The 21,097-nt window shown below is 44.7% G+C and overlaps 1 protein-coding gene across 1 annotated transcript in view; it reads left to right on the top strand.

Annotated features, from left to right (window-relative positions):
• The first annotated feature begins 540 nt into the window (after nucleotides 1–540).
• SOS2 (SOS Ras/Rho guanine nucleotide exchange factor 2) overlaps nucleotides 541–21,097 on the top strand; it is a 42,652-nt gene continuing 22,095 nt past the window's right edge. Inside the window, exons 1-6 of the mRNA XM_027744420.2 lie at nucleotides 541–667; nucleotides 10,756–10,881; nucleotides 13,495–13,626; nucleotides 15,330–15,494; nucleotides 16,169–16,372; nucleotides 17,585–17,728. Of these exons, the coding sequence (XP_027600221.2) occupies nucleotides 581–667; nucleotides 10,756–10,881; nucleotides 13,495–13,626; nucleotides 15,330–15,494; nucleotides 16,169–16,372; nucleotides 17,585–17,728 (858 nt within the window). The 5' untranslated portion in view covers nucleotides 541–580. The remainder of the gene's footprint in view (nucleotides 668–10,755; nucleotides 10,882–13,494; nucleotides 13,627–15,329; nucleotides 15,495–16,168; nucleotides 16,373–17,584; nucleotides 17,729–21,097) is intronic.

Here is a 21,097-nt window from a genome sequence, read left to right as displayed (position 1 = left end):
CAAGCTCCAGGTAGGCAGAGGCACAGCCTCCAGGTAGGACTGGAAACAGCCTCCAGGAAGGGAGAGAAACTGCCTCCAGGTAGGGAAATAACTTCTAAGCGGGGATGGAAACAGCCTCCAAGCAGGGAGGAAAGCAGTCCCCAGGTACGGAGGGAAACAGCCTCCAGGTCGGGAGAAACACCACAGGGAGCCTCCAGGTCGGGATGGCAACCACACTGACGCGGGGATGGAAACAGCCTCGAGGCGGGGGAACAGCCTCCAGCCGGGGACCCACCTTCCAGCCGGGGCGATCCCCCGCGGGCCGGGAACACCCTCAGGCCCCGGAGCCGGGCCAGCCCCGCTCCCGGCGGCGCCCGCGGGGGGCGCTGCGGGCTCACTGCGCAGGCGCGCAGGGCGGCGGCGGCAGCGGGGCCGCAGCGAGCGGGGCCCGGCCCGGCCCGACCCGTCCCCGCCCGGCCCGTCCCCGTCCCCGTCCCCGCCGAGCCCCGAGCGGCCCCCGCGCCGGGCCATGGCGGCGCGGCCGGGCGGGTGAGCAGCGGAGCGCCCGGCGGCGCGGCCCCGATGCGGAGCAGCGGCCGCCATGCAGCCGCCGCCGCAGCCCTACGAGTTCCTGGGCGAGGAGAACGGCCCGAAATGGCGCGGGCTCTTCGTGCCCGCCCTGCGCAAGGTCAGTCCCGGGGCGGGGAGGGGGGAGCGGCGGCACCTGCGCTCCGGGGAGCGCTGGGAAGGGAAGGGGCCCTCCCGGAGGTTCCCCCCCCCCGGCCTCCCGCCGGTCCGTCGGGCGCTCCCGGTGTTCCCGAGGAGCTGCTCCGGGTGCGGATGCTGCGGCGGGTGATGGACCTGACGGGCGCTGCTTCGCCTTCGCTTGATTAAAGTTCGCTCCCTGCCTTAAACTGGGGCTCGTGCGGGGAGGGCGAGATCGTGGAAGGGCAGTCCTGGAATCCTGGAATTCCAGAGTGGTTCGGGTGGGAAGGGACCTGGAAGCCCATCTCCCTGCCGTGGGCAGGGACACCCTCCGCTAGACCGGGTTGCTCCAACCTGTCCTTGGACGCTTCCAGGGATGGGGCAGCCAAGGCTTCTCTGGGCAGCCTGGTAACACTGCTGATGTGCAGTGGGATGGCATCCTGCATCCCTTTCCCCCGGGCGGCTTTTCCAGGCTCTTTCCTGAACCTCATTCCCTCGCTGAGCACCCACCCGAGGTGCTTCTGGCACTCGGGTAACACCCGGCAGATCACCGGGCTGTCCTGCAGGGTGAAGCCACCCTGTGCTTCCTGACACATCTTCCCACTCCATGAACGAGATAAACCATGCTGGAAACCTCACAGCAGATAAATTTATCCTTTTAGGATGTGTTCTGCATGGCAGGGAAGCCCCCGGCCCACCCCGCTTTGGAAGGACACCCCCAGCAGTGGAGGGAGTGGTTAAATTGGTGTTGGTGGGAGCGATGTCCTGCTGTGTGTCATTCCCAAAGGTTGGGGATTATTCCATAGTTCGTAGTTACCAGCTGATCTGGATCTCTGCTGCTGGGCAGGACTGGGATACAGGTCCTGCAGGCACTCATGAGTGGTTTCTCTCCTTTTTTCCCCAAGAATAGATATACTGATGCTGTGGGGCAACGATTCCCTTTGATTTTTTTTCAGTAGATTTGCATTTGTTCTGGGCCCCCGTGTCACTTGTGTTACAAGGCAGCTAAGTAGTCTTCTGGCTGGCAGAGAAACCCCTGATTACCTGGCTGGAGAATCCTGGATTTTCTGCTCTTTATTCCTAAATCTCCTTCTTGTAGTAGCTGCTTTCCAGTGTCTTAGAGAATTCCACGCTGTTCTTTTCCTGGCCTCTTGAATCTAACCTGAAACAGCACCTTGACACCAACCAGCATCCTCCCAAACGTGGTTTCTTTAAAATTTAAAGGTGTTTTCATCATCCTAAAATACAAATAGTGTCAAAATTGGTGGATTCATGCTGCTCTTACCAATTCTTTCTGTTTGTCCATTTGGTTTTGGTGGAAAGAGCAGGAATTTCAGCTTTCCAAAATAAGAGTTGTGATACCAGTGGCTGCTTGTAAAAATGTGTAGTTGCTTATATCCTGGTTTTTTTTTTCCCTGGGGAAAGTTCCCTGTCTGCAGGACCCACCCTGGAGCATGAAGCAATGAGACTTTAATGTGCATTTCTTGTGTGAACACACAGTATCAGTGAGTCAACCCAAAACTGTATCACTGTCAGTTCCTGCAGGCAGGGAGACACTGGCAGTTTAAATACATTCTTTAAAAGATAGTCTTTAAAATAAACACTGGAGTGTTGCTGGAGTAAACCAGAATATTTTAGTAAATTTATGGGTTGTTCTGTTTACAAAAGCTTTACTTTTTCACTTGGATAGTGAGATTATCCAAGATAACTATTCAGTTATTTCTAGGAGAGTGTGGCACTGAATCCCAAGTGTGAGAGCATCAGGTTTTGTGTTAAGTACAGAATTTATTAAACATCATCACCCCTGTTTTCAAATAGTTTGTAATTTTGTCCTGAAGAGGTTTAAAAATCCACTCATCCCAGATTACTTGTGATCTTTCCGAGCAGGTTGCTTTGAGATGAAAATTTTAAAGAAAATTTGGAAACTTTTTAGTCAAACACCTGGAGTAGGGGGTTGTTTTGAACTCCTAAGCTGGATTTTTAATGTCCTGGATGCTATTTCCATTCCTGGAAGCTTTTCCCTTTAATGAGCATTTCTTGAAGGAGAGAAACTGGGAGCAGAAAAAAGAAGGAAGGGTTTTGGTTTTCCTTGTTCATGTTGGGGTATGAGAAGTCTTTCATTCTAAAACACAGAAAGATATGGAGATGGATAATATAATATTTCCTTGCTGCTTGGGTTTTAAGTCCAGAACATGCCTTGAAGAGCTCCAGTCTCTTTCATCATGATTTCAGCAAGTTTAAGGTCATTTCTTTTTATCAAACACTTTTAAACCCTCGCTTTAGTTTAATTCTACACAGTTGACCCTTAACACATCATGAATGGGGGAAAAATGGTAAAATACATCAGTTCTTACTTTAACATGTGAAAAAAAAGGTGAGAATGTGTCTTTTAGAACAACATTTTGTATTCATTTAAAGAGTCATACTCTTTAAAATTGGTGGTGCTGAATTCCACCTTCCAGTGTGAGTCTTTTTAGGAAGAAAAAAAATGAAACTAAATGGCAAGACATCTTTAAATGAGATTTTATATATTTATATGCCCTAATACTTAGCACTGGCACCTGGGAATCTTGTAAGCTGAAAAATTCAAAGCTGTTTCAAGCATTGGCTCTGTTTTAGCTGGGATTTTGTCCTTGCTCTTAAAACACTTTATTTCCTTCTGCTGCTGTGCTGGAAATCTGAGTAGGGAGTGAGGATATTGGAACTCCTTATAAAAGTCCTGTCAAAGTTAGTGAATCAGAAGGAGACAATATTTTTATGTGGTCACTGAGGTTTGGTGACCTGAACTGCTGTTACAGGGGTGCCCATGACAGTCCTGCCTGAATTTCAGTGGTGCCAACTGAGTGTGTAACTCCCAGGTCCCAGTTTCAATGTGCACTGCATAAAAAATTTGGGGGGAATTGTGGTTGACAAATTCATTAATACCAAATACCTTCCGGTGCTACCTGGAATAAACTGTTCCAGTTACTTGGAAATTCAAAATGAAAACGGAGTGATTCCATGGAGCTGGTGTGCGTTGGTTTTGAAAATAGTGAGGAATGTGTTGCTGGATTTGTACGGATGGATTTTTTTCACCCCAAAAATGTTCTTGGGCATCCTCTGCATGAATTTTACAAGGGCCTGAAGTGACAGGACACAGGGAATGGCTTCCCACTGCCAGAGGGAAGGGATAGATGGGATATTGGGAAGGAATTCCTGGCTGGGAGGGTGGGGAGGCCCTGGCTCAGGTTGCCCAGAGAAGCTGTGGCTGCCCCTGGATCCCTGGAAGTGTCCAAGGCCAGGTTGGACGGGGCTTAGAGCAACCTGGGCTAGTGGGAGGTGTCCCTGCCCATGGCAGGGGGTGGAATGAGCTGAGCTTTAAGGTCCCTTCCAATCCAATCCATCCTGGGATTCTGGGATTATCATTTGTGTTGGCTTTTACAAATCTGCTGGCAAATTAAAAACTTGTTTCTGTAAACAAGAGCTGTGTAATCAGTTGCTTTGCTCTTTGATTTTTCTAAATTAAGTTTACAAGCATCTCACAGGGATTCTTGTTTTGGGTTTTCTCCATTATCCACAAACAGAGACTGTCAAACATTTAATCCCCACGGCTCTGCAGGCACCACATGTCGGGATAATCCTGGCACTGGGCACTATTTGCATTTTCTAAAACAATTCCACCATTGCTCTGGACCACTCATCAAATTTCTAGAGCATGACTAAAGGGTTTATTCTTAGCAAATGTTGTGTGGAGAAATATAAAAGACCGTTTTGAGGCCTTTTCTTTTTTTTTTTTTTTGAAGTTTACATTAGTTCAGTGCTTCTATATTTTAAAACATATTGGGAGTTAGTGTATGTGACTTGTGTGAGGTCCATGGCTGGGGTTGGCCAGCGTTGGGAGAAGTGCAGGAGTGCCCCACTTTATTCCCTGCATGTTTTCCATGGCAGATCAGGCTCCCTTTGGGTTAGAATTATTTAATGTATTACAGTGTCATTATAGGAGATTATTATTTAATGCATTCTAATTTCATTATTATTTAATGCATTCTAATTCCAACAGGAAAGTTACTTGTTAAGTAGTTTTAAATAGTTATATTTAGGTTTGAAATCTGTTAGGTCATTTAGCTTCTAATAAATATGTTTATTTGAACTCAGAAGTCTGGACCTTTATAGACTTGCAGTTGCCACAAACATGAATTGGAGTGGAAGGTGTCCCTGCCCATGGCAGGGCTTTGGAATGAGGTGGACTTTAAGGTCCTTTCCCACCAAACATTCCATGATTCTATGAATGCCTCAGCTTGGAACCAAAGAGGACTGGTCCTTTTACTTAAATCCCATTATTTTCATGCTTCTTTTTTTTTTTTATTTTTTTTACACTGTTTACCTGAAGTTACTGACACTGGAATCTGCAGTTGGCAAATGGTAACAGGAGAGTTTTCCCAGCCACTGGCGTGAAATGAAGGTGGATTTTAGATGTGGGGTGTTCAATGGGAACGGTGTGATTTCATTTGGCAGCTTCAGCAGAAGAAACACTTCCTACCTGTGCTGGTAAAGTGGAACATGGAAATCAGTGTTTGGGTTGGCTTGGAGAACAGTCACAGGAATCAAAAACCACTGGAGCCGTGATTCACCTCATGCCTTTATGCCTCAGGATTGGGCTCCAATCCCAGTGTGTGCTTTTCCCATTTTCTCATCCTATTCCACCCCTGTCTTTCGGGGAACCCCCTGACCTCTGCCCCTGTGTGTCTCCCCTCCACCTCTCCTGCCCTCCCTGCTTTTTCACCCCTCTCTCTCTTTGCACAGCGTTATCTAATCTCTTCCAGAGGAGCCCTTGAGTCTCTTATTTGCTTTTATAATTCCCTCACGGATTCCCTTTGCCAGGCTCTCAGGGAGTGCTGTGCTCCCCTTCCTCGAGTCCAGAGGGTTGGTCACGTGGAAAACCTGGCTTTCCTGTCCCCATGGCCTCTGTTCTCCCCAGTTTTTTAATGTCATTTCAGTGACCAACTGGTTCACAAAGAAATTACTCTGAGGGTCTTCACTGTCTCCAGGTTACAGGAATTCCTGGCTGGGAGGGTGGGGAGGCCCTGGCACAGGGTGCCCAGAGATGCTGTGGCTGCCCCTGGATCCCTGGAAGTGTCCAAGGCCAGGTTGGACAGGGCTTGGAGCAACCTGGACTAGTGGAAGGTGTCCCTGCCCATGGCAGGGGGTGGAATGAGCTGGGCTTTAAGGTCCCTTCCAGCCCAAACCATTCTGGGATTCAGATTCAAGGTCTGAATAATTCCATCTACCTGAGTGAGCCGTTCCTGGGAAGGGTGGGATGTAATAAGTGGGGAGAGGAAGCCCCTGGGTGCTGAATTCAGAACCCAGGGCAGTTCTCATCTCATCTCATTTGGGAGAATTAGGAGAATTTTGGGAGAATTATCAGCGTTGATTGAGGTGTGTGCACAACCATCTCCACGTGGTGTTTCCCTTCCCTGTCACAGGGCAGAGGCTGTGCCAGGCTCACTTGGGGTTTATCTCAGTTTAAACAAAGCATTTTATATGGCTGGATAAAATCCAAACACTTAAATTCCCATCAGTTTTTGAGATTAAAATGTATATATGGTTTGTTTACGTGTAAACAGACCCACATTTTAGTTCCTGTGTATAAAAGGAAGCAACAATCAAGTGGAGAAAGGGGAGTTGGTGTGTATTTGGGTCATTATTAATATATTTTTTTCTGTCTGCACCAAGCAGGATCCCAGGAGATCTTAGGACAGTCTTTGATGCTGTTTCAGAGTCAGATTCCCTGCCTGCACCAGCCATCATTCCTCCTTCAATTCACCCTCCCCTCAAATACAGTATCTTAGAGGAAAAGTGTAGTTAAATAGCTAAAGATAAAAATGTCAACTTTGTAAATTTTTTTTTCTATTTGGGATTTCTCTTCAAGTATTTTAATATTTGTGGTTCTTCCTAAAGAATTATGCTTTGGGAATATCGATCAGTTGGGAATATCAACCTCCTTTTTCACTGAATAAGATCATCAGAAACTTTTAAGTTACTACATCTGGTTGCCTTCCTCTGGAGCATCATCCAGATGCAGGATTAAAAATGCCTTTGGAGCAGATGTTTTGTGTTTCTCATGGTTGGGGTTATCTTCAGGAGGGAAAAGATAAGGAAGAATAAAACCCCAACCTAAGCACAGACATTTTAAATGAGAAACTTCTTGTTCTGAAATCTCAGGTAATTCTGGAATTCTGTTTTCTGAAAATGTAGTTTTGAATATGAGTAGAGAAATGGGATATTGCTGTCAAGTCTTTCAGGAATAGGAATCCATGTGTTTCTGATGATATATGCTGGGATTTTTCTGTTCTCAGGGTTTTTTTTAATGAACCATCTCTTGCTTTGCTCTTGTGCTCACTGTGGAACAACTGGAGTTTTCTAGATGTGTTTTTACCATCAAAATACATGTATTATGTAAAAATATGTATAATTATTACGGCCAAACTGCTGGTTTGTCCCATTAGCACAGGCTAAAAAGAAGGTTTTTTCATTTTTTACTCCTGATTTTGTTTTCCTCAGCTTTTTGTAATATCAGATGCAACCCTTTGACCATTGCTTTTATACTCTGGGGTTCTGCATTACCCCAAATGCAGCTATTAGTGACATTCAGACTTCACACCAGAATTCCTGCACTTCAAAATTAACCCTGCCAAAAAAAAAAAATCAATCAGTTTGTTTGTAGTTTTAATACTGTTTATCTCCATGAAAGGTTTTTATCCTCATCTTTTTCTGAACAGGATTATTAACATCTTACTGAGAAGGAATTTTGAGCTTGATTTCATTTCTGGAGAAGCTTTTGTGGCTTTTCATCAAACATACACGTGTTGGGGGGGGGTAGAAAAGTAGGGAGAAGTAGAGGAGAGGAGCAGGAGAAGCAGCAGTTTAGGAATTCCCATCTAAAAAATAAATGTGTCCCCCAGAAAGGCCTTAAGGCCAAGTTTAAATGCCACGCTTGTACCTGTTATTTAATTTCCATTCCTTGGAACAGCTCCCAGAGGAATAATCCCATGTGAATGACACTGTAGAAATTAGTCCTGCTAATCCTAATCTGCCTCTTTAATGGCTCCAGACACTCCACTGTTTCAGAGATAAAATAGGTAAAAAATCTGGTGTCTGTGATACCTTCTGCTCAGTTCTTGCAGCACAGCTCTGGAACACCTTGTGGGGTTTTTAAAGGGTATTTTGACCCTTAAACAGTTACCAGACAAATAATATTCAGCCCAGTGTACTTTGGTGTGTTTGTTCCATGCCAATTTATATAATTGTGCTCAGATATTTCAGTCTGAACCTGAAATCAGTGGATGTACCTTCCCTAAGGAACATGTCCTCAGTAATTCCTCCTGCTTTTTTTGTGTATATCCAATGTTTATCAATCCCTCCTTGCTTTTCCAGTCCTTTTAGTCAGGATTAAGGGGAATACTGCAGAGAATAAGTGTTGCTTGATCCAGAGGCATCTGATTTGATCAGCCAGTGCACGGCTTTTATAAGTGTTTTTGTTTTGCTCTGACAAACAGTCAGATAAAACAAAAATATTTTATTTTTCTCATTGCTTATGTCAGAATAACTTCTCTGGAAGCCAGGGAGTGCACAGGTACCTCAGGGACCTTCCAGGATGCTGCAGGCAGACTCATTTCAAATGGAAGCTGATTTTCTAGATCCTCAGGGAAGAGTTGTCTCAACCAAAAAATGTTGGGCTTTGTTGTCAGTTTTGCTCCTTTTGAAGGAAAATTAACTCCATGATAGAGGGCCATGAAGATGATTAGAGGGATGGAACAGTTGGGAGGAAAGGCTGGGAGAGCTGGGGGTGTTCACCTGGAGAAGAGAAGGCTCCAGGGAGACCTGAGAGTCCCTTTGAGTGCCTAAAGGGGCTCCAGGAGAGCTGGAGAGGGACTGGGGACAAGGCATGGAGGGACAGGACACAGGGAATGGCTTCCCACTGCCAGAGGGCAGGGTTAGGTGGGATATTGGGAAGGAATTGTTGGCTGTGAAGGTGGGGAGGCCCTGGCCCAGGTTGCCCAGAGAAACTGTGGCTGCCCCTGGATCCCTGGAAGTGTCCAAGGCCAGGTTGGAGCAACCTATCTAGTGGAAGGTGTCCCTGCCCATGGCAGGGGGTGGAATGAGATTATCTTAAAGATCCCTTCCAACCCAAACCACTCTGGAATTCTGGGATTTGTGTTCCTTGTATGAGACTGAGATTCCCTGTCAGTGTTTGAGGAGGACTCTGTGCTCCTGTGCTGCCCCTCAGCCTTGCTGGATGTCCATGTGCTCCTGAGAAAGCTGAGGAGAACATGGCAGAAGCTGTTAAGTACAAATAAAGTCCTTTTCTTTGTGGCAGTGATGTCTGTGTGTACAGTGGGTGACTGGTGGGAGTAGAATGTGGTCTGATACAGGGAATGGGAGTTCCCACTCTGCTCCTGAGGGGAAAAAGTCTTCCCTTCCTCAACTTCTGACAGTTCCTGTTCTTGTCAGTCCTCTGGAGCATCTTTAAGCGTTCATTGTAAGGACATAAAATTCCATCTTATTCCCTTGCTAGCAGTTGCTTTTTTTATAGTGGTGCTCTGTGAGAGATATGTGGAGGGACCTTAACTCAGCACTTCCTGGTTTTCCATTGTTTTGTGAATTAAACTCTCATGTCCAGGAAGAACATGAAATGCCCTGACCATTGTTGTAAAACTGGCATCTTAAGTAAGAGTTTTCCAGGAGTGGGTTTGGTTTTCTTGAGGATTCTTTCTTTCTTTCAGGATCTTGTATCCATGTCAGCTGGGAAACAGTTCTAGGAAGCGCAGAGAGAGATTCATGTTTGAGGCACAGAAAGTGAAATTACATTTACAGGGCTGTACAAAAACTATGTAACAGAACTGGACAGGCAGGGTTAGGTGGGATACTGGGAAGGAATTCCTGGCTGGGAGGGTGGGCAGGCCCTGGCACAGGTTGCCCAGAGAAGCTGTGGCTGCCCCTGGATCCCTGGAAGTGTCCAAGGCCAGCTTGGACAGGGCTTGGAGCAACCTGGGCTGGTGGATGGTGTCCCTGCCCATGGTAGGGGATGGAATGAGATGGGATTTAAGGTCCCTTCCAACCCAAACCATTCTGGGATTCTGTTAAATTTGGAGGAAGCCCTCAGAGCCTCCCAGGGTTTGGGGTCTCACCCAGGGGGTTTGGAGTTGGAAGTGCCTGTATTTCATAGGATCAGAACTGGACCCAAAGGTGTTCTTGTCTTCCCCCAAGAAGCTCCCAACCCATTTTCTTGTGAATGCCAGTGTGAGTATGTCAGGTTACTTTTTTCGAGGTGATTAACATAGAATTTGTATGGGGAGAGGAGGGAATTTCCCTGGATTGTATTCCTTACGAATCTTTTGGCTATAGTTTGAGGTCTAGTTAGTGCTTTCCTGATTGAGAGGCTGCCAGGGAAAACTGAGTGTAGAGACTAACTCTCGAGAGCTTTTTTTTTGTTGTTGTTTTTAAGGTGGGGTGGTTTTGTTGGGGGGATTTTTAGTGGGAAAACATCCTGGTGGCCCGGGATGAGCGAATTGTGGGCACATGCTGAGGTTGCCTGTTTTGGGTTGCCTGGTCTGGTTTAGCCTTGGAAACCAAAGCTGGGATTAATCTCCGTGTAGTGAGATAAAACACATTACCCTGCCTTGCTCTGGGGAGAGGTGGGAATCAGCTTTTCCTTGCTTATCCAGTCTTTCCCTCTGGTGAGTCCGTGCTGCTCCTTTGTTCAGTCACCCAGGTAGGGCGAGTTGTTGCTCCAGGTGGTGACTACAACAGTCACTCGTTGGGGTTAGTAATGGAACTGCAGTTACTCAGTCCTGGGTGAGTAACCCACAGGGATTGTTTCACTGCAGTGCTGGCAGAAATCTGCCTTGGCTTGAAACTCCTTCCCCACCACAACGGCCAAACACGTAGTTTTTGCTTGCAGGAGTAGGAATTACCACCTTAACTCCACAGGGAAACTTGTGGGAAGCGACTGGAACCCGTGTGAGCTTGCAGCACTGCAGCACTGTCCTTTTCTCCCCAGAAAATCCTAATTCTTGTCATTCCTTTGGGCAGGTTCAGCAGCAGGTTCACCCAAACCTGTCGGCAAAGGAAGATTCCCTGTATTACATTGAGGAGTTGATCCTTCAGCTGCTGAACAAGCTGTGCATCGCTCAGCCCCGGACTGTCCAAGATGTGGAGGTACAACTGCAGACTGGAAAACCAAAAAAAACCCCAAAAAATGTTTGCTTGGAGCAACCTGGTCCAGTGGAAGGAGTCCCTGCCAGTGGGAAGGGGTGGAACTGGATGGGCTTTAAGGTCCCTTCCAACCCAAACCACTCCCTGATTCTATTTAGATTTTATCAGCAAGTTTAATTGGAAACTCGTCTTCCTGTCCTTAAGAATAGAAATTTTGGGAATTTTTCTTTTCAGCATCGTTTTTGTAAATGCAGGATGCTTTGAAGCATTATTTTACTCCTCAAATGCACCTTGGATTTAAGAGTTTTTCTTACTTCTTGACATAAACACACGGGGGGAAAAAGGAGATATTAGAATGAAAGGTTACTGTTGTCAGGGCTGGATTGTGCAGCTGAGGGAACAGAGTTGGATGTTCCTGGGACTTTACTGAACTCACTGAGGCTCTTGTATTATTGCAGCTGTCTGCTTTTGTGTCATCATTCCAAAATGAGGATTTAATGGAGTCTGGAGGGAGGAAGTGCTTGCATGTGGCTGTGACCCGTTACAGCTTTGCAGAGTATTAATTTTACATTAATCTATATGTCTGGGATTTATAGCCTGGAGCAAAATGAAGTCCTTGTCTGGTATTCTCTATGGATGTCGTGGAAATAAAAAGAATAATACATATAATGCACAAAAATATCTAATATTTTGTATGTGTGTCATGGAAATAAAAAAGAAAAAATATATATATATGCATAAAATATGTAAAAATATATATTTGCAAAATAATTGCCTGAAGGGTTTTAGATTTTTGTGAGACGCCCTTTATTCAACATTAATTATTAATTATTAATTTTGGTTTATGATTAATGTATTTTGATATAGTGAGGCATAAAGATTATCAAATCACTAAGTAAAAGCAAAACTTAATAGTCACTTAATAGCTCTCGGGGTTGGAGAGTCTGATTTGAGTGTGGATTTGAACTTTGGATGTGGAGCTGAGAAATTCCACGTTCTTTCTGCAGTTCCCAGCTGATCAAACCCTCAACTCTGATTTGGGAGTGTCACAGCAAATGCCAAATCCTGTGTGTTTTCCGAATAAAACATTGCTAATCTTGGCAATGTAAGTTATTTCATTTAAAAACACAGAGTTAGGTGTAAATGTTGTGTAGGTCGATACATTCAGACCCTTCCAGAGCAGGGAAATTATAATTCAGTTTTGTTCTGGGTTGTGGGTGAGGTTTTGCTGCCAGCAGGAATCCGAGATCCACGGATAAGGGCTTTTGGATCTGCTCCTGGGCTGTTTTTAGCAGTTAAGAGAAAACATGAGGGCTGTGATCTCTCTAAAGTTTATCATGCAGATATTTACATACCAGCCTGGAGTTAATGGAACTGTTTGTGCATGATGTTAGACTTAAGTATTTGCAAGATCAAGGTCTAAAAATCTCAAATTATAAATGTTCTATAAATAGAAAAAGCCTTTAAAAGAGTTCCCAAGAAAACAGTAGGAAGCAGTGAAGTTGGAGTGCAGAAGGAGCGTGTTACTCGTGAAGTTTAGGTTGGATATTGGGAAGGAATTCCTGGCTGGGAGGGTGGTGAGGCCCTAGCACAGGTTGCCCAGAGAAGCTGCCCCTGGATCCTTGGAAGTGTCCAAGGCCAGGTTGGATGGGACTTGGAGCAACCTGGGCTAGTGGGAGGTGTCCCTGCCCGTGGCAGGGGGTGGAGTGGGATGGGTTTTAAGGCCCCTTCCAACCCAAACCTTTCTGGAATTCTATGATTCCATGTTGAAGGACATCTGAATGCCACATTATCTCCATGTTTTGGGATGATCTCCTGGTAGGATCTCGAGGAAGGTCCATTTTGGTGAACCAGCCCAGCGCTGTCGGCCGCTCTCCAAGAGGAAAGGTCACCGTGTCCTTACCTGGCACTGACACAGAAGGTTGAGCATTAAATGGCCACATGCAAATATTTAAAAGCTGCCCCTAAGAAAACCTGCCTGTAAGAAAACCTCAGACCTCCTGTCAGATGTCAGAATACGTGCAAAAACCTTTTTATCAAAGGGACACAAAGGTTTCACCATTTTTTCCCATCTCATCCTTCCCTTTTTCATTTCTGCCATAAACTTGACCTGCTGTTGGGCAAGTTACACCCTTTTCTGAAACAGGAACAATATCAACTTGGGTTTTTTGTAGCCTGTAAACTGTTTAGTACTTCCTGATGGTGTCTATATTTTGGGCTCCTGGTCTCATAAAATTCCAGAAGGGTTTGGGTTGGAAGGGACCTTAAAGACCACCCACTTCCATCCCCTGCCATGGGCTGGGACACCATCCACTGGAAGTAGAGACTTAAACCTGAGTTTTCTTGCTGCTCTTGTAAAGATGATAGATCAGGAGGTGTTTTAGGAGATTTGAAGGAGTTCTTGGTGCCCAGGGCAGGGAGGTTGGTTGGGAATGTTGCAAAGAGAGAAGCCGAGTTGGGTAAGAGGGAGAGAACAATTAGGAGAACGTGTTGCAAACACTGAGGAGGAGGATAATTGTCTGTACTACAGGGGAAGTAATTTGCTGTGCTGTGTTTTATTTAAACTTCTCTCTGATGGCTGTGGTTGATCTCAGTGCACTTTGTGTGTTTGGACAGGAGCGGGTCCAAAAGACATTTCCTCACCCCATAGACAAGTGGGCGATCGCTGATGCTCAGTCTGCCATAGAGAAACGGAAAAGAAGGAACCCTCTCCTGCTCCCTGTGGACAAAATCCATCCTTTACTGAAGGTACTTCACCCCCTCTGCTGTGGTATTGCCCTCCAGCATAACCTTTCATGTCTTTCTTTAATTTGTGTGACATTAAAGGAGTTTCTCTCATTGGCTGAGGGAGTAAAGAGTCACCATAGAACAGGATGAATTTATTACAGTGATAATAAAAGTAGATCCTTAAATTCATCATAGGCATCAGTGTGTTAATTACTACTCTTCTTTGAAATGTGACCGGTTAGTTTTTAACATAAATAAAACTTAAAATACCTTCCCTACTTCAGCAGCGCTGCTTTGATGCCTTTATTTGTCTCAAAATGCTGCAGAAACCAAAACAGAAGAAGAGAGAACAAGTAGGTCCTGTTCCTTGTGTACTGTCAACTGAGATGTGTGCCAGTGTCCTTGGAGTTACTGCTGAATGCCACTGGAGCCTGGGGTTTAAAAATCATGAGATCTGCAAAGGTGTTTCCAGCTGCTGAGAAAACTTTGCTTGAGCATAAGCAGAAATTAAAGCCCTTTTTCGGGTCTAGTTGTGCTGTTCTCATTCACAGTGTCTCAGTTCAGGAGGGTCAGCGAGAGGGGAAGAGATTTTAGGCAAGAAAACAGCACGAAGTAAGATCTTCCGAGACAACAGTGGTGTTTTTGGGTCAAGTCTGGTTTAGAAGTGTGTGAAAACAGGCACAGAATCTGATTTTTAGGGGATGCACCAATGCATGATAAGAACAAATTTGCCTTATTCAAATGCAAGAGTTTACCTGGTCCTGACAGTCCTGTCCCAGGTAAGAGGCCCTGTGGAACAAGCTCTGCAGGATATGGAACGTGTGTCCTGAGGAGAACATGCAAGGTTCATCCTGTTGTTCTTTTTTCTGATTAGGATTTCATTATTAAAGTTTAATTACTTTATATACCCACCAGGATGATTAGAGGGATGGAACACCTCTCCCATAAGGGAAAGCTGAGAGAATTGGGATTGCTCAGCCTGGAGAAGAGAAGCTTTGGGGTGACCTGATTGTGGCCTTCCAGGACCTGAAGGGAACCAATAAGAAACATGGAGAGGGAGTTTGGACAAGGGCCTGGAGTGACAGGACAAGGGGGAATGGCTTCCCACTGCCAGAGGGCAGGGTTGGATGGGATTCTTGGATGGAATTCTTGTGTGTGAGGGTGGTGAGGCCCTGGCACAGGTTGCCCAGAGAAACTGTGGCTGCCCCTGGATCCCTGGAAGTGTCCAAGGCCAGGTTGGAGCAACCTGGGCTAGTGGGAGGTGTCCCTGCCCATGGCAGGGGGTGGAGTGGGATGGGCTTTAAGGCCCCTTCCAACCCAAACCATCCTGGGACTCTATGACAGTGAAACCTGCTCTGTTCTCAGTTCAGACTAAGACCAGAGTCCTGCAATCAGCACAGCTACAGACGAAAAATGAAGTACAGGAGTGGTTTCTTCCTTGCAGGAACCCTATTTTTAGGAGTGTCATTTTTAGAGGAAGATTCATTGAAAGTTCTGTAGCTTTTCATCTGTTAAAATGGCAAAATGACACAAGCATTTACAAGCTTTCCCTTTGAGGCAGATGTCCCAATTTGCATTTGATGTGCTTATCCCTGGCTGTTACTTTGACAATTACCACCACAGACAAGACCAATTTCAGTAGAAAACTCAACGTGTTAATTGTCATTCCAAATGAATTTCTGGAATAAATACCTTTTATTTTTCCTCTTGTTTTCACTTTGCAGGAGGTCCTGGGCTATAAGGTGGATTACCATGTCTCTCTCTATATCGTGGCTGTCTTGGAATACATCTCAGCTGACATTTTAAAGCTGGCTGGAAACTATGTTTTCAATATCCGGCACTTTGAGATCTCCCAGCAGGACATTAAAGTATCAATGTGTGCTGATAAGGTAAAGAGTTGGGATTAAAACGGTATCTAGAGGTGATTTTTTAAAATTTAATTGCATTTGGAAGGTATATCCAAAGGAGGATGGGAGGGAGAGCCTGGTCTTACTCAAATGCAGAGGTTTCTCCTTATTCATTCCAGACCTTAAGCAAAAACTTAAGTTAAGCCTGTGTAAGTTTTGGAACTAAAATTTGTAAATACTTTTTAGTACTTACAGACAGTGTAAGGACAGAAAATGATGTTGTCCTTTATTTCTCTGCTGTCACGGCCCTCTTGATGTCACTTTGTCACGACAGCTCTTCTTCCTAATACAGAAGAGACCTTTAGTTTTCATGCCCATTAAAATGAGAAACATTTTTGTTTAATTTTGTCTTTACCAGGAGGGTTTTGGCCAAGGCTTATGCAAGATGCCTTGTTTTCAAAGTTGATTCTGCATGAATTGTAACTTGTTTTCTAGGTCATACTAACTTCCAAAGGGAAAAATGGCTTTGGCAACTGATCCAGCCTCCTGCTGCCAAAGTTTAAATATTACTCCCTTGTGAAAGTGATCACAGAAAGGATTGTATTAAAAACTCCAAGGATTTCTCTGAACACACGGAAACAGCCGAGCTTGAGCCAAGTGTGAAAATCAGGCTTGATGTCTTTTTTCTTTTTTTTTTTTTTTAATTCCTTTGCTAGGTTTTGATGGATATGTTTGACCAGGATGAGATTGGATTGGTTTCTCTGTGTGAGGACGAGCCCTCTTCTTCTGGGGAACTCAACTACTATGACCTTGTGAGGAACGAAATAGCAGAGGAAAGGCAATACCTGCGGGAGCTGAACCTGATCATCAAAGTATTTCGGGAAGCTTTCCTGTCCAACAGAAAACTCTTCACACCCAATGTGAGTCCTTTAGTGGTTATCGATGGGTAATGCTAATTGCTCCATTAGCAGCCACAACTTATCCATTTTAACTGTGCTGGAGGTAAAATTAAACCTGATTTATTGTCTTGTCACTGAGTAATGAGTGTTGTCTGTGTGTGAAATCCAGTGGGGGAATTGCCATTAATGTTGTGTGAGTGCAGCTTAATGGACACCATTCCCTGTCAGGTGCCAGCAGGATTGTTTTGGTCATGTGGGCAATAGTTTCACTTTTGCTTAACATAAAAATTAAGTTATTTACCTGCATGTGCAGTGAATGCAGGTGAACACTTGAATTGACATTTGAGGTCTACCCCAGGGCCCTCTAATCTGTAGGAATTCCAAGTAAAACAGCCCCTGGCTCTGGATTCTCTAACTGTGAAGGCAGTTTCTGTTTGATAAATGGTTGAAATGTTTTGGTTGAAATTGTACATGTGGCAAATCCCGTTTTTGGAATGCTGGAGTTTAGGAAGGAAGCACAGCTCTGGTAAGAGAAGGAGGGATTAGGGAATCCTTCCTGTGGGAGAAGGAGAAGGGGACCCAGCAGAACCTGAACTGGGATTTTTAGGTTAAAAAGAGGCAGCAGGAGCTGCCCATTCCAGCTGGGTGTGGACGTTCCTCAGGAGCCCATGGTGTATCAGGGAATTGTGCAAATGTGAGGACAGAATCCAAATAGAGATAACAGGGGGAGAAGGAAGTGATATTAGCTTTGGAGTTGAGGAATATTCTTTTGGGAATGGGTATGAGAAATATCTAATCTAAAAGTAGAATTTGGGAAAGGAAGCTGCTGATTCTTCCTCTGCTGAAGGAGCCCAGGAGCTGATTTAGTTGGACCTGTGGTTTAGAGGATCTGACCTGTAAATTCCCTGCTTTAAATTGCTTCCTTCCTGTTGTTCTGTGGAATAAGAACGAGCAGAGGGGACAAATAACAGTTGGAAAAGCCAGGAATTTCTGTCCAAAGCCCCAGCACCCTGTCCTGGGACCACACCAGCCTGGGAAGGACGGTGTGAGAATTGGGCAAGGCTGGATATGCCCAAAGGACTGGGAATGCCCTGGAGTTCCGACTTTCTTCCTTGCTTTTCGTTGGCTCCTCTCCGTTTACCTCTTGGTCCAGACAAAAAAAAAAATACTCCAGTATTTACCTAATGAATAAATTATCCCAGGCAGGACTAAGGCATGTTTTGATGTTTGCAGGATATCGATGTGATATTCAGCAACATCTCAGACATCCACGAGCTGACGGTGAAGCTTCTGGGATTGATCGAGGACACCGTGGAAATGACGGATGAGAGCAGCCCCCACCCTCTGGCTGGCAGCTGCTTTGAGGATCTTGCTGAGGTAACAGTGTTTAACTGGGGAGTTTTGGGGTTGTTTTTTTTTAATGTTTGCTTCTATTACATCGCTCGAAAGGTGGTTTTTAATTCAGGAAAACGCATCGTTTTACGTCTGGAATGGGAAATATTTCCACAGGTATTTCCACGCAGCAGTGAGTCTGGGAAGCAGCTGATGGGGTCAGGGTTGTAGCAGAAGTGCTGTTGATACCCATATTGACCTATAAAATAGATATTAAAGAGCAGGAATAAGGGAAAACACTGGACAGTTATTGGGTGTGGCTCATATTGGAACATTATTAACAATTATTTTGTCAGGTATTTTTTGTTTTAGTGGGCACTGAAATACTGGAAGGATTTTTTTTTTTTTTTTTAATTCTGAAATGCTCCATATTCAACTATTCCATAAAACCACTCTGAAATATGGAAGGGAGTCACAAAACTAAAGTTTTTGAGCAAGTGGGATAGAGCTCAGCTTGTTCAGAATATAAGTATAAAGGTACCTTCATGACCTGGAAATAGGTGCAAAATGACTCTGGAATTCAGCAGAGGTGCAAAGGGAAGAAGCAGGATCTGAAAAAAAAGAGGACAATTCAGCTTAGAATCCAGCACACAGTTTTAACTGACTTCAATGAGTGACCAAGGTGGGGAGGAGGTTTTGCTGTCATTGGACATGTTTAAATGGAGTCTTTGGGATGTGTATTAATCCCATTTTTTAGACCTAAAATGTGAGGGGAATCATGTAAACCACTGTTACAGAGGAAATCAATGAGTTGTTCTGTCTTGAGAAAGAATATATATGGTTTTTAGCTTCAAATTGTGACATTGATTAAAAATAACAATAAAAATTCTGTTTAATTTTTACTTATCTTCAGTTTTTAAAATGTGAGGGTGAACATAATATCTGAGGACTGCGTGAACACACCAGCACCACCTGGAAAATGATCACATTTAAAGGATCTGATCTTTGAGCCCTGGTGCCACTCACTTAGGAATAGACCAGAAAGATCAAGTTTTCTTGGCATTGCTTCAACAGACCACTCTTGAGGAGGGAATTCCAGTTGACCAAGTCTTAGCTCTTAAGTTATTGAAGCATAATTGCTTTATAATGATAAGGAGAAATGTTTGCTCAATGAATTAAAGTAGCTATTATATTAAAACTGAAAAACATACTAAAAATTTGAAATACTACATCACTATCCTGGGGGAAAAAAAAAATCTCATTTTATTGCAAAAGCTGCTTTTAGTCATCCTGTGCTTTAAAGGGAAACCAATCCTTTCCAATGAGCAAAAATCTCACCTGATTTTTTTGTCATTCACTGAAAAAATTTACATAGGAAATGAAGAGCAGATTATATTTCCAAGCTTTTTATGAGGGTAATAAGTTTGAATTTATTCATTCAGTTCTTATGGATCAAGACCTGCTTAATAACTGGGCTGTTGATTTGATCATCTCCCAGGGTGAGATCATCTTTCTGGAAGTGTTTGCAAAAGGGATCATTAAAGAGAGATATGAAAGTGAAGTGTTTATTTGCTCTGCTTATCTCACTGCCAGCGTTGTTCACTTAGTGTTTCCATTATAAAGGTCCTTCAACTCCTTTGGAAGGATAATTAAAACCAAACAATCCTCACGGGCTGGAATCTTCCTGCTTTGTCTGTTTTCCTGCATCACATCTCTGGAAGGTCTAGAAACATAAAATATTGTCGTGGTTTTGAGATAAGGAAGTTTTTGGGGAAAACCAAACATTAATTTCGAGTATGGGGAAAACAAAACTTTTTTTTTTTTTTTAAATATGGGGCAAATAAAACAATTTTTTCCTGGTGTGGAGGAAATTCAGAAACTTGATGGCTGACACAGGTAAGAGGGTGATGGATGGTGGCAGGAGAGCCTCAGAATGAGGGCAGAGGGTCTTTGTGCCTACTCTGGAGTGATCTTCAGAAGGCAGCTGATAAAACAAGCTATTGTGAGTAGATTGTAAATTTGTTTTGCTGATATTTGTGTTCCCATAGGAGAAGTTTTAATATCCACCGAGGAAAAAAGGTGGAAGCCAGTGCACACACTGAAGGGGCTGAACAGTGCAAACACCAATCCAGAATTGTGTGCTGCATTGAAATAATTTGTGTGGGCATCAGGCTAATGTCTCCATGGAATCATGGCATTTTTTGGGTTGGAAGGGACCTTAAAGCCCATCCCATTCCACCCTCTGCCATGGGCAGGGACACCTTCCACTAGCCCACGTTGCTGCTCCAAGCCCTGTCCAACCTGGCCTTGGACACTTCCAGGGATCCAGGGGCAGCCACAGCTTCTCTGGGCAACCTGTGCCAGGGCCTGCCCACCCTCCCAGCCAGGAATTCCTTCCCAATATCCCATCTAACCCTTCCCTCCTTCAGCTGAAGGCCATTATTTTCAGTATTCCATAATTCCATAGTTCAGTAACTTTTGCAGCATTGCAAGTGTAAAACCCCTTTTTTCTGATTGGTCTTCTAAGGAAGATCCCCAATGCAGTTCTTTTCAATCTTGGGCTCATAAAACAAATCCAAAACCTTAAAATACTGATTAAAGTCTAAGTGGAATAAACTGAAACCACTTCTAAAATGCAGTAAAAATATAAAAAACCAGCACAGAGTATGTGTTGGCCGGGCTCCCCCAGTAGATTTACAGCAGGATTACACTGTGAGTAGTAGCTCCAGCTCTGCTCTCAGCTGTGTCCTGAGGTGTTATTGTCCTCTGGCTTTAATTTGGATGTTTTAAATTTAAGACTCCTGTGCAGCCTTCCAGTACCTGAAGGGAACTCACAGGAGAGATGGGGCAAGACTGCTGACGAGGGCCTGGAGGGACAGGACAAGGGGAATGGCTTCCCACTGCCAGAGGGCAAGATTAGATGGGATATGGGGAAGGAATTGTTGTCTGTGAGGGTGGTGAGGCCCTGGCCCAGGTTGCCCAGAGAAGCTGTGGCTGCCCCTGGATCCCTGGAAGTGTCCAAGGCCAGGTTGGATGGGGCTTGGAGCAACCTGGGATAGTGGAAGGTGTCCCTGCCCATGGCAGGGGGTGGAATGAGATGATCCATAAAGTCCCTTCCAACCCAAACCATTCTGGGTTTCTGTGAGTTTTTATGTTTGCTGTAGTGGAATAAACAAAAAACCCACCAGGCTCTAAACTGAATTCAGAATCTGCTGAAGAAAACCAGTTTGGTCAATTAGAGAGTGTCTAATAATTTCAGCTGCTGCAGTGCCAAACTTTCCCCTCTTTCACCCCCCCTCTTTCACCCCCCCTCTCCCAAAATACGGGTGGCCAGTGCTGATTAAACTCGATGAGGAGAGTTGAGAGCGATAATTACAATTTGCATATGAAAAGAGCATTTGTTCTGTGCCTCTG

Source organism: Pipra filicauda, unplaced genomic scaffold (assembly GCF_003945595.2).
Source record: "Pipra filicauda isolate LSUMZ 115617 unplaced genomic scaffold, ASM394559v2 scaffold508_size1329835_pilon, whole genome shotgun sequence".
Taxonomy (NCBI): Eukaryota; Metazoa; Chordata; class Aves; order Passeriformes; family Pipridae; genus Pipra; species Pipra filicauda.
Note: the sequence above shows the minus strand (reverse complement) of the source record. Positions and strands in the feature narration are given on the sequence as shown.